The sequence below is a fragment of the Ischnura elegans genome, chromosome 10 (genome assembly GCF_921293095.1).
Source record: "Ischnura elegans chromosome 10, ioIscEleg1.1, whole genome shotgun sequence".
NCBI lineage: Eukaryota > Metazoa > Arthropoda > Insecta > Odonata > Coenagrionidae > Ischnura > Ischnura elegans.
The window spans coordinates 21030410-21044628 of NC_060255.1; the positions used below are offsets into that span (position 1 = coordinate 21030410).

At 36.5% G+C, this 14219-nt stretch overlaps 1 protein-coding gene across 6 annotated transcripts in view; it reads left to right on the forward strand.

Annotated features, from left to right (window-relative positions):
* LOC124167291 (ankyrin repeat and death domain-containing protein 1A-like) overlaps positions 1-14219 on the forward strand; it is a 461220-nt gene that overhangs the window by 401255 nt on the left and 45746 nt on the right. For all 6 annotated transcript variants that reach the window (XM_046545218.1, XM_046545219.1, XM_046545220.1 and 3 more), the window contains exon 5: positions 2484-2582. In XM_046545218.1, coding sequence (XP_046401174.1) covers positions 2484-2582 — 99 coding nt within the window. The remainder of the gene's footprint in view (positions 1-2483; positions 2583-14219) is intronic.

The window sequence follows — 14219 nt, forward strand, 5'->3', positions numbered from 1 at the left end:
TTTTGGTTGTTTTCTAATTGGTTTAAAAAACTGTTGCGACGATGCGAACAGAGCTATTTATTCCCTATTATTGTAATAGTGACTTTTCACTCACGAGAAACGGCATAAAAAAGTTATGAAATCGATGTTTTAACTCCTCAACAGTTAATTTCGATTAACCTTACTAATTATACGATGGTCGTTCAAAAAGCCCATAGAATCTCTAAGAAATTAATCTCTTAGTATCAAAAATTAATGTTGACTGGAAAAAAAAGCTCTCGTGACTAGCCAGCTGTTAAAGTTTCAGCTTTATCCATTTCATAATTTCATTATTGCCACCGATTGTAGTGAAAAACTTCCGTTTGCTTATAAGAATGGATAACATTGAGTTTTGAGCGGTGAACAAACATGTTTTTGAAAGGGTTAACGCCGAAATATATCAAAACTAACTAGAATGGAGCTTATGAGAGATCTGCTCCTGTGTTTGAAATTGTTCACAATTGAGTAAATGAGTTAAAACTATGCCTTAAATCCAAAAATGTGAACATTTTTCCGGACGCTCTGTGGAAGTGTCTACTCCCCAAAATTATTGACAAAATCCACGGTATGGTTCTAAGTGCTAGACGAATCAAATTGCGCGATATGGGTAAGGCATGCACATGCATGTAGCAATGCACAATTGCTTTAATTTTGCACGAAAATTTTGGGTGTGAAAAAAATAACGGCAAAACCGCCACCGCGTTTTTTCACATTGGAGAATAAACGCAATCGTGCGGTCAACTTTTAAGGCTGTTTTGGGTGCTTTTCCTTCGAAATACTGTGGATTTTTCGCATCAATGCATATTTTTTGATGAAATATAGATTCATCACTGCAGAGACAAAATAACAGGTAAAACAATGGGATTTGGAAAATGTACGGACCAAAAGCAGGCAAAGATGTAAAAATGGGCCGGTCAAGTCATGTCAATGATATTTTGGAATTTATGCGGAATTATCTACGTTGATTAATTGGAAAAGGGAAAAGCGATAACAGGAGAATATTACGCATCGTTATTGGATCAATTGATGGTAGAAATCAAGAATAGCGTCCTGATTTTACGCAGAAACATTTTTCTTCCTTCAACAAGACAATCCACGTTTGCACACCAGTTCAGAGTCAATGGCCAAAGTTACAGAATCAAAGTTTCAATTATTACAAAATTCACCGTATTCGCCAGATTTGGCCTCCTGTGACTATTTATAACAACGATAATTTCGTTTTTTTATTTATAATTTCAAAAGTTGAAGAAATGGGTTTCGGACAAAGGTCTCGAAATCTCTGAGAATATCTCGAAAATCTACTTTTTGGACGGCTTTAATGCTTGGAATAATGCTTTATACGTTTTAAATTGCTCCAAGAAGACTGAAAATATCATGAAAATAATTAAAAATTGACTCAATATAATTTGTTTTCATTCCTTTTTCCAAAGACTTATGGACCGACCCTCGTAGACCGTAAAATTCGGATCGCTCCGTTGTCAGGGAAGCTGGTAACGATTTTAATTTAATTCATTTAAATGAATTAAATGACAAAATCCACGATTTAAATTAATTAAATGAAAGTTTCATTAAATTCATAACGAATTTCATTTAAAAGCTTACTTAAGTATACCGGGATTGGCCACGGTGATAACTTTGACGGAGTCACCCGCAATGCACAAATTGTGCGTAAAATCCACAGAGGAAAAATCATTCCCCTTGACCGGGATTCGAACCCGGATCCCTCGATTTCCGCTGGGGAGAATGACGCCTCAGTAGCTTAACTGGCTAAAGCACTCGGCCAGAAATCGAAAATTCCGGGTTCGAATCCCGGTCAAGGCGAATGATTTTTCCTCTGTGGACTTTTCTCACTCATTTAAAAGCGTTGCGTTCAACCTTGCTATTAATCCTTACGTTGAAATTCGCTATTTCAACACCTAAAATCAGTCATACACACACATAAACTCTTCTACGCTTATGAAGGTGAAGCTTAAGTATAAACATATGTAGTGACTTACCATGGATTGAGGGCTCAAGGGGAGCCCTTCAAGGATACAACGCACCGGGGCCGAGAACCAAGCCATTGGCTTATGCGCCCGATAACCCGGGGAGGGGCTGGAGAGGAAGGGAAAAGGAAAGAGGCGCCGCCGCGATAGGAGCCCGTCGACGCCCCTGGGGTAGGAAAGGAGCGGAAGAAACGGGAGAGGGAAAAACACCCCAACGCTATAGAAGCGAAAAGGGCTCACTAAAAAGCTAAACCAGGCAAAGCCATTAATGTGCCAACGATCTTGGAGAATTATTCCATGAGGAAGAATAATCCAACGATCAGATCGTTAGATTGTAGTGACTGACTGGAGAACCACCATAGTCATATTTGTGCCTAATACCTTAAATTGGCTGTCTTTTCTCTTTCATGAACCCTGATGCAACTTCAAACCGCCGTTCCAATGCTACCCTTCTCGTCCTAATGTCGTCGTGCTCGACAGTTTGGAATGCGACCTCTACTTATGGCTGCTTGGCACGGCCATGCCGACGCTGTTCGTCTCCTCATCAACTGTGGCGCCAGCGTGAACGCCGTCAACAAGGTGAGTCACGATCAGCAATCTGCAAATGCCATCTAATCCCAGATATTTATTGTGTCTTTTAATTCTTTTCTACGGGATTAGTACTCCACGGGCCACCCGAAGCCCCCGAAATAATTTGAAGCGCCCTACAACAATATAATATAGGTGTATATTAGGGATGGACGGATCCCGGATTTTTTTCGGACCCGAATCCGGATCGGATCCTTGATTTTCGGAGCCGGATCTTCGAATATTTTCGGATCCTATTGCATTTTCAATTGTCTGCTATGAACGAAGTAATTATTCAAGTTTCTTCTGGGTAAATACAATCAAAGGAATGCTATTTAGATTTACATACACGTCTAAAAACTTTAACTGATTAAAAATCGTTTTTATAAGCTTTCAAATTATAAAACGATAAAATCGTTACACGTTCAGGATGAAAACTGCTACTGTTTGGAAATGAAAATAGGTTTAAATCTTCGGATGAACCATTGACTGATTTTTGATATTCCTAACGTAAGTTTTCCCAGAATTTTATCACTTTCTCATCGCATACTGACTTGTGTTTCACCCGAAAATGCTTCAGTTGGGGTGAGGTGAATTTTCCATTTCTTCGCGATAGTTTCACCTCACAGTCCACGCACATGATGTCAATGTCCCTTTAAGTCCATAAAAATGTTTACCTTACTTAAAAAACCAATGAGTAGGCCAAGCATCGCAGTGCAACGGCGCATTCGAAGGTAGAATCGAAAATCTTCCCACTCCGTCGGATGGGACGCTGCATTCACTGAATCATAAATTTAAAATTTCGGATCCAGATCCGATGTCTTCAGCGAATTTGGATCCGAAGTATCCGATTCGACCATCCCTAGTATATATGTTAAGTTCATAGCATGTGAATCTGTCTGCATTTTGCGAAGTCACACTTTAGGATCTATCTCAGTTGTACCAAAAGCTACAGGAATATAATTTTTTGCGTTCGACCTTGCTATTAATCTTTACTTTGAATTTTGCTTTTTCAGCACTTAAATTCAGTGATACACTCACATAAACTCTTCTACTATTTTGAAGGTGAAGCTAAAATATATCGGATTAGTTTAAGATATTTCAGCGTGGCTTATGTTATTTTCCACGCATTTATATGCATAAGCTTATAAATAGTGCCATACACTAATAGCATTGAAGGGAACGTCAGCTGATGCCTCAATGAATTGCATAAGTTAAACGCCTTCTGATTCACCACCATGCACACACGTGTGAGTTGGGCGAAGCATACACCCAAGGATATAAAGCTTGCAAACCGCTTACATCCCCTTCCGGACAGAAATGAGTGCATTACGTCAAGCAACACAATGTATTTCAAATACACCTGCTTTACTTCCAATTTAGAAAGAGAATAAGTTAATTTCTAAGACCTAAATACCTGATGCTGGTGACATATGTAGTAGCATCCGATTCCAAAACTTGATCTAAAATAATAATACAAAATAAAAATATATTTTAATCAAAAACAAAGTTTTTATCGCGGACCAAAAAGAATAATGTAAATTTTCTATGAGACTGACAGATTTTCAAATAAAATCTCTTCTTATGCAACGAGAATCGTTTGGTGCATCTTCCGTTGTAACACTCAATTTATATCTAACATTCATTTACTGTACTTCACAGTATTTCTTCAGCAGAGCTTCAGGATGTTATGATGTAAACAGATGTTGTCATGGCTATCTTCGATTCTCATTCCTTTAAATGATTGCATCACCGCTATCGGATTTGGGTGGCCTTTTTTTGGAGCTTACCTCTATATTTAATTTTAAATTCTTAATAAAAATCGAGATACAGTTAAAAATCATAATATATGTGTTATTGCATTGAATATTGCATTGTCATCTTGTTCCAAGTTGTCCCGAAAATTTCACCTTGATATATTGAATCGGATAGCGGGTTGAAATTGAGTGGCAAGATTTGACTCGGACAAGATGACAAACAACAAAGCGAGTTAATGAGAACATTAAGAATTGTCTATGAAAATAATTATTGGCTTTTATAAATTCATTTAAAAAATATAATACGTGACTGAGAAATCGTGAGAGTATAGGTGCCATAAAAATGCACAACGCCTGAAGACTGAAAGGATTCCTAATTAAATTCAACCGAGGTGATACACAGTAATTAACGACCGCACATCTCAAGAGGTTCCAATTCTACCGGTGAGGGATCGAGCGCGGTCAAAATAGGAGTCTGTCTCGTCTAATACTCGTCTGCTCTGCGAGCATCTGGACGTTTGAAGGATTTCGTGCCGAGAGAGCGGTCCGTAATGAATAGCATCCCAGAGGCCACGCATGAACGCCGATTGCTTGGAAATTAGCTTGTTTTCTCCCGCAGAGAGACACCGAAACGTAGACCAGCGACATTATGCGCCGTCGCACCGTCACTTCCTAAGCCGGCGACCCGGTCATTAATCTCCTTCCCCCCGCGGTGTCTCGCCGTAAATTGCGGCAGAGTGGGCGAGCAAAGATCAGTTCCAGAGCGTGGTATTCTGAGAGACAAGAAGGAAAAGGTGTGGACAAGCAAGGGGTGAACAGAGGGAATGAGGAAAATTAACTAAATCATTTCTAACTGTGTGGTTAATCATTTTGAGATTTCTTGGTTGGATGATAATTATAACAATAATAATTTATTTACTCCGACGTTTTGTTTTTACATCTGAATACAAAAATAACAAATAGAAGGAGCTTTAGGTGGTCTCCAAGGTCATAGGACCAGAATTCAGCCACGATCAAATAAAAAAATGTATGCCAAAAAAAAATAATAATGCAGTAAATGATACATGTGTGTTTTAAATAAATAACATCAAAATATATTTTCAATTATTTCTTGCGAGAAAAGCCAGTTTTTAGCAAGTCTTAACATTACATTTGAGGATTTATTTTTTTATTCTAGCGGGCAGTAAATGAAATAAACTATTACTTATAACACTTCTCTTCAAATATGAAGCAACCCCGGTTTCGATGAGTAATCATCGTCGTCAGGCGTAAATTATTATCTATTTATCTTATTGTTGTAACCATATTTGCATAACGAGAGATTGAGATAAATACTATTTCGATCTTGCACGATCTCTCGCCGGTAGAAATGGGACCTCTTTAGCTATGCTGTCGTTAATTTCTGAGTACTATCTCGGTTGAATTAAATTAGGAAGCCTTTCATTCTTCAGGCATTGAACATTTTTTATAGCGTTTACTAGCTCACGTTTTCTCTATTCCTCACTGAGGCTGTCGTGGTTCATGGTTTATAAATCCATTTTAACTGTCTAATATCCCTTTTTAAAGTTTTTGGTTGGTTAAACTATTACTTATAGTAACACTTCTGTTATAAAATAATGCGACCCGGGTTTCAATGAATAATCATTATCGTCAGGTGTAAATTATCTATTTATCTCATTATTTTAACTTAATTTACGTAACGAAAGAAGAGATAAATTTTGAAACAGACAAATACCTGCGAGAACTCTTACGTGAACACATAACACCCAAAGAATGACTCGTATCATTCACACAGATAACGGCCTAGAACGGAGTGCAATCTTTTCACCTTGATATACTGACGTATTGATTAATGAGTACAGAAGAAAACTATTTGGCTCCCATATATTTTTTAAATAAATCCGAGAACGCCGCAAAATTCCTTCTTATAACCATTATGGACCCATTCTACCACATAAAACTTTATGACTTGAATGTTTAAAACTTATCGCTACCACCTTGGAATTGTCTAGATGAACCTTTTCAAGAACCATTTGTTTCTCGTATTCTCTCTCTACGTCAGATTCACTAAGGTCTACCCTACAGTACCTGAAACTGAAGTAGTTAAAGAAAATTTTTAATAAATTGTGTCACGGAAGAAGATCAATAGCTCGAAAGAAAGTGGGAGTGACGTGCCCTCATATAATTCCTCTTGTCATAATTATTTTGAGAGCACACTAATGCCGCAATTAAAGCGATGGATTTCGATAGTAATTTTTGTCCAAAAAGTTATCCCCGGTGTAATTTATTAGCGGTAGCACTCTCCGGAGTTCTCTATGTTTTTACTCACTTCCTTCAACCTGAAGTCTCTATACATTTATACTACAGCAGTAATCTAATTATTCATTTTCACTATCATGCAACAGTGAATTTAGGAGTATAAAATAATTACATCTGTTCTTTATAATACCAACATCATATATTACGTTTTATTTGTCCTGTTTTCACTTAATATATATTCATAAATTCTTGTAAATATACCTTTGCTGTGGAACTCTTAAGTAAATAATATTATGTTATAGTTACCTGTTATAGCAGTAATCAAACTATCATTTTTTTATTTTAATGTTTCAGCTATTTTTGAGAATGTATTCAATGTCTATTACTATAACTATATAAATTTTGCATCACGTTTTGATTTTGTTTTTATTTAATAACTACTTAAAATGTCATGTTCGAATTGTATCTGTTGCTTTTAGGGATATATACCTAGAGCATTATCTCTGGAAATTGAACAATCCTTCTTTCGGACATCTGTCTAACTTCTAGTTTCTGATTTTAAGTCATTTCCTTATTTATGGATTTTTACCACTATTTTATCATGCATTATTAATAACTGACTTCCTGAATAAACGCGGGGGAATCACTACCACGCACGGTTCGGTCCCATTAAATCACCTGAAGCGTGACCTTTCGCGCGTACGTTGAGCCCAAAAAAATGCCTACCAAGGGCTCCGTTTAAATAACGCCGTAAGGATTAAACTTCACGCGAGTAAATCATGCTCCGGCGGACTCAGGAAGGTTGAAGGGAAGTCCTCTTAGTTTCCCCGTCAGTCCGACAGGATCTGCGGTTGATTCATGGCTCTCTGAGGAGAAGACAGGGTGGGCGGGGAGGCATGCGAAGTGCACACATATAATGCCGAGACGGGAGAGGGAAGATGAGTTAGCGCTGGACTTGGGAGGCAGAAGGAATAGATGCGAGGGAGCGGGGCCGCACATAAAGGGGGACTCTTTGGGGGGGCTCCCTACCCCACCCCCCACCCACTTCCCCGGAATTCAGGAAAATGAAGATAATATGCATTACCGAATTATGAATTAGTAAATAATACGCGAAGCAATTTTTCTAGACATGCGGTCAAATGTGTACATAAAATAATTCGTTTTTTTTTCATGGGTTTTCCTTACTTAACCCACGTAGTGCCGCGGGACGAAATATCGGCTTTGAAGTGGTTTATTGTCCCCATCAATAATTATGTAGCAACTAAACTTTCGAATAAATAGGATTATTTCACTATTAAAAATAAATAAAATAAGAGTAAAAATAAAAAGATCATGTTGATATGCCAAAAATGACATGGCAGAATTCTTTATCGAAGATTTTACATTTTATTTAAATTCCATAAGCATTTCTTGCCTGTGTCAATCCAAGTATATGACACTAAGGGCCGATTTCACCAACGCCGATCAACGCTTGATCTTGGATCAACCGTACAAATAATCTCAAATCACACTGATCGAGTTTCACCAACGACAATCAGCGCTAATCGGGGATCAAAATCCTTGATCAAGTTGATCGTGGATTTTCTTTGATCAAGCCATGATCAACCAAGATGGCCGACGCATTGTCATCATCTGACGAGGAGTTGGATATAATTATAGATTATTTCAACTTACGTGCACACCACAGGTCCTTCGAAGTAAATGCGTATGATCTATACGAAGAATGAGGAGTTTAAAAATGAAATTTAGATTATCCAAACCTGCCGTTGATTTCGTCCTAGAGCGTATTCATAACAGGACAAAGGAAGCAGAAGGAATCATCCATATCACCCGTGGAACAGCTTTTAATAGCTCCGAGATTCTATATAACGGAAAGCCTGCAGTTAAATTGAGTGGCTTGAACACACGGTATTTAAATTTAGCGGGTTTTCAACATGAGAGTAACGAATATCGAAACGCTGAGATTGACGTTGTTTATGAAGACACCGGTATTTTGTTGGAAGATATTCCTACTGTTGTTCTTGTTTCGTTGATGGTTTTGTATTTACATCATAGGTTTTATTATAACTGCTATGTGTGCGGTAATAGTATGTAATATAAAGTATACTTGCATGGAATCAAATGGTAGTTCATTCGGTCAGTAGTTGGGAAGGTTTGTAACGTTAAATTTCAAGTTGTTTGTTTGAAGGATATTATCTTGAGGAAAGAAATTTACTATATTAGCTAGTATTAATATCAGTGCTGCTGCTAGAGTAAATAGCATGTAGAATTATATTGTGTGTATGATAATAGTCGCGTCAAGTTTCCATGTAAGTACATAAGTTAACCTCGATTTCAAGATAAGCATTTTGGTACCTCAGCTTACATAAGGAGTTCACTTTTAAGCTAGGTTTACACCTGCGAGAAAAGTTGCGACATAAGTTGCGCGAGTGGTGTCGCATAGTGTAAACTCACAGATGCAATTTTTCCCGAGAGTTGGACGCGAGTTGTTTTGCGAGCTCTCGCGCGAGCCAGTGTCACTGTTAGTTGCGACAGTTGGTATGAAATCCGTTTACATGTGACAGCATTCGGTGCAATTTCAACTCGCGGAAGTGGTCCCTCCCGTACCGCGGTCAGTAGCTTTTTACAATGCCACGAAGTAGACGTGCGCAAACAGCCGCTACAATAGTATTACTTTATTACTGGCATAGAGTACGTAAACAGAAAATAAGGAAGAGGAGTATCTGGGTTAAGGAATGGATTGATAGAAGGCAACATTTGAGAGCTTTCACGACTTTAAGTAAATGAGTTACAAATAGACGACTCTCTAGGAATTTCATCAGGATGTCTGCTACAGAGCTGGAGAATCTGCTCTACTTTGTTGGGCCATAACCCTATTGGAAAAATTCAATGGGAAAAAATTCAATTGAAATGTTCCATTGAAAAGTGACAAATTTCAATGGAACAGTTCAATTGAAAAATTTTCAATGGAACAGTTCAAATGAAAATTTTTACAATTGAAAAAAAATCCATTGAAATTTGTCACTTTTCAATGGAACAGTTCAATTGAAAAAAATACAAATACATTAATACATCCAATATGGTAAACTTATTATTAGGTAGAATATACTTAACATCTAAATTTCACGAATCCCGAATTCTGAATAAATAAAACATGTGAACAAAAATTAAAGTTGAAATATTTTTAGAAGCAGTGTCATGAAAACTTTAATTGGGCTTTTCCACATCTTACATCACTTCTCACAATCATGAATAGTTATCGAAAATCTGTATAGTGTTGCCATGATTATCAGAACAACAACTATACCATGAGAGCCACATCTTTTACCAGTTCAAACAACGTTGAATAGTTGTCGAAAAGAAGACGTTTTTCCGCGATTAGCGATAACAACTTCACCAACAAATATCTCACACGTCTTTATCTAAGAAAGGTTTCTTTAAAATACTGATAAATATACGTCTGGTTTTACATGAAGCCAACATAACTTGTTTTTCACAACAGAAACATGTCACTCATGTTTATACAAGAACACGGGAATTTCACTTCACACAAACAAACCTGCGTGATACACACTATTCCGACAATGCTAGTAGTTTTTTGTCGGCGACGTAACGCACGTACGCATAATTAAGTTATATAAATATGCTTACATTTTAAACACAAACGTTAGTATTACCAGTCAAAAAACTGAAGGCAAACGATACATTACTAAATGAACACACTACAGCACAACAATCACATCAAGACTTCCACTATATCACGGAAGAAACACACGAATGACCTAAAACAACGCTTTGGGGATCAAGCACAGGTTAAATAACAACGATACTAAATAGTCTTTTCTCCACAAGCAAAAAATTAACCACAACTGACCACAATAACCATGTGCACGTAAACATATGAATAACGGTATAACGGTATTTTTGATTTCAATTGAGTATTTGAGATTTCAATGGAGTATTTGAGATTTCAATAGGATATTTGGGAATTCCATTGAAAATTTGAGAATCCAAAGGAATGCTTGAAAATTCAATTGTATCTTTTCTTCGAATTCCATTGAATTTCCTAATATTCAATGGAATATTCGTATTTTCAGTTGTAAATTTGAAAATCCAATTGAATTTTTGGATATTCCATTGAAAACAAGGAAATTCCATTGAAAATTGGCATTTTCAATTGATTTCAATTGGAATTTTCAATGGAATCGGCTGATTTTTTCCAATAGGGAAGTACAAAAACAGGACATAGTTTTGAGGGAATCGATATCAGCGAGTCAGCGGCTGATAGTTATAACCCCACGTTTTCTTGCCTCTGATAAGTATAATAGTTTTAATTCGTTATATTGGCCTGTTTACGTATGTGCAAATATCCACAGTAACCAAACGGATGGCACAGTGGTTCCAATTGCGAATATAGCGGGACAAAATTATTTTTCTCAAAAAACTTAGATCTTTTGTCGTGAAAACATTCAGAAATGCCAAATTATAGACAAAAACACAAAATATCACTATCACAGGTCTTTTAAAGGTGGTTTTTATGAAAAAAATTAATTCAATTTGCAAAATAATTTCATGTTACTTAACAATTGAGAAATATGAAGAAAATCATAAAAAATTGTATAGTAATGCGCTTTTCTCAATTTAATGAACTAATTAAGTTAAAAATATGCTCTTAAACACAGGATTTAAACGTAAAAGCGTTTTTCACAGAAAATGAACTGCGAAACGTTAGTCACCTTCATAATTATTACTCTCCGAACTCTCCTCATCTCCGACATTTACCGACTCCACGTCCTCCAACTCTTTAACATTACTCATTTCATTAGGCGCAGGTAATATTGGTTCCCTGAGAAGCTGCCTGGCATCCATCGAGAGGGAATAACAATGCCTTGGGAGCAACGAACTAATACTGAAAACATAAGGTCGGATGTGACTAATTGTAGGTTAAAAACATCTCTCATTGTGTCCTTTCTGGAGTATTTTAGCGCGTGATTTTCTTTGAATTTCCGAATATGATTATTCCTTGCTTCTTGGGCCTCTTCGGAAAGCAATGCAATGGGGGCAATCAATCACTTTTGTCCCATGAATTATATTTTAAGTATCGTGAAAGGCATGTAATACCATGAGTATGACGCATGTACATTTCTTCTGTTTTTTTAGCATACTTCTCATATTCACTTGTACTTATGGAGAAACCACAGGAAAGTGCGCTAAGAATTGTTCCAAACCAATGAAATAATTCCACCTCTACTCAACTAATGCCTGTTGAAATGTCAGGATTCTTTTAACGTCAAAATTGTGATACTTTGTACAATTTCTTCCCGTTTATTTCGATGACCAAGGGCATCAGTGGAGATATCTGTGCCTTTATCTTTTTCACTTCTTTCCCAGTTACCTCATAACTTTCATCTTCCAGAAATAATTTAATGGGTCTACAATACCTGATCGAAGACGGCCTGGTATTCTGCCATAAGATGTTGTTTTTATCATTTGATTTTAGTGGAAGAGGTAACATAGAAATGGAAAACATATAGGAATCATCCACTGAACCTGATTTCTTCCGAAATACAAATCTCAGCTTATACTGCTTGTGGCCACTACTTCCAGGTTAACTCCACTTAATTATCATCGTATATTTGAATTCATTACCAGACCGAAGGAAGTTATGAATGTTTAATTATAATTTTCTTCAAATTTTATAAGAATAGCTAATACTAGTAAAGTAGTAAAATTGTCCATCCCAATCTACTTGAGAGAAAATTTGTGCCACTGAAGTGATACCATGCATAGCTATATGTTTGGCGCTGTACTATCTATGCACTATCTTCGTCATACAATCTCTATTTTTAGGTGACTCTTATCATTCTCTGATGTATTCATTCTTCTTGCTAATGTCACGCAAAGATTCCTGATTTTTCACTCGGTTTCTGTAATCTTTCAGGGTCACATTCCACCATATTTCGCTTTCTTCATATAACGTAATAAGTTTTTTTGTCTCCAAGTCCGACCATTTGTAACTACTTTGCAAAAGGGGATTTTCCATCCTTTTCCCTTCATCCATCAACAAAACGACATGACACAAAAAACAAACAAAAAACAACAAATTACAGGAGACTCGAGAGACAACACAACTGCACTTCAGCCCAACTTCCGCAAAAGTGTCGGGAAATATCTCCCGCGGTTTGATCAGGCGACAGTGCGAGCGCGAGAAATTGCTAGAGCTAAGTTTCATGTTTAGACCTGCGAGTCGAAGTGTCAGACACTCCGCCGCCCAGCTCGTGACACTGCTCGCCGACCCGTTTACACTTGCAATTTTGACTGTCAGACAGTAAACTCGCGCAATTTCTCGCAAGTGTAAACCTAGCTTTACATTTTATTTTCATGTATGTAAATCAAGTGTTATGGCCATACAAATCACAACCATTGAAAAAGTAATTTCAAAATTATGTGTCCCTTAACCTTCGCTTGATCGATGTTGGCCTTTCGGTGATGTAGGAGATGACACATGTTAATTAGAAATTTAATTAGTGAACTTAATATAACCTTCACTGATTATTTTAACAGTGGCAAATATGAAAATAGTTCATGATTTTTAAAGGTAACCGAAGATAATGGTATTGCGTTATGGTTATACTATATTGTGGTACTACAAATTCTGGGTAGATTTTATTTAATGGTCAAGAGATAAGAAGTAATGAACGATGTAGTCTTCTTCATTATACACGCTCAGGTGTTAGTCATATTCATCTAGGTGATGTACTTAGATAACACTGCTGCACAGGATTTGGAGCAAACTGGTAATAGTGTTTTTTTAGTTGTATCCTAAAGATGATTAATGTATGGTAGTGCACTTTAAAATATCTTACTTCGTGAAGGTGATGTAGGTGAGGGGGTCACATAACCCACAATGTTATGTAAAAGTTAGATAAATGGCTAATCATAAACCAGTGAGAGAATCCTATTAATTTTCTTAACTACCTATTGAATACTCAGCATAGTAATACATAAATACATTAAGGTGTAAAATCATGGCATCGACAATTTAATTACATACATTACATTTACAGCTGTGGTATTAATAAGATATTGGAATGCAAATTAGAGATTTTTAACCATAATCTTCAATGAATTATATTATGTATCAACGACATTAAATTGTTTTTGAGTAATGTCTACTGCTGTTGGATGTATATCACAATTTGTTTTACATGAGCTCTAGGGTATGATGATTTTGTCGCTCCTAATATAAGGAAGTGATAAATAGATGTCAGTATGTGATTAGAGGTAAGATCGTGGGCGCAAATTCATGAATTGTGTTAATATAAAACTGTTGTTTAACTGTAGCATGTGATGGTTTACAGCAATTTAGATATGGGAAGTATAAATTTTAAAACGCTACATTGTTCACACATCAATTATAGCTTGATATATACTGCAGCTTTGTTAGTATAATAAAATATACTTGATTAGTTTATTTTGTTGTGCCATTATTGTTATCATTCTATCATAACCATCCTCTGTATACATGCTCGGAAATTAAGTTAAGGATTATCTTTTAAAATCAAAGCATGAAAATGGAGCAATCTCTTTCTTCGTTTGGTCTATAATCCTCACATGTTATCATTATAAAATA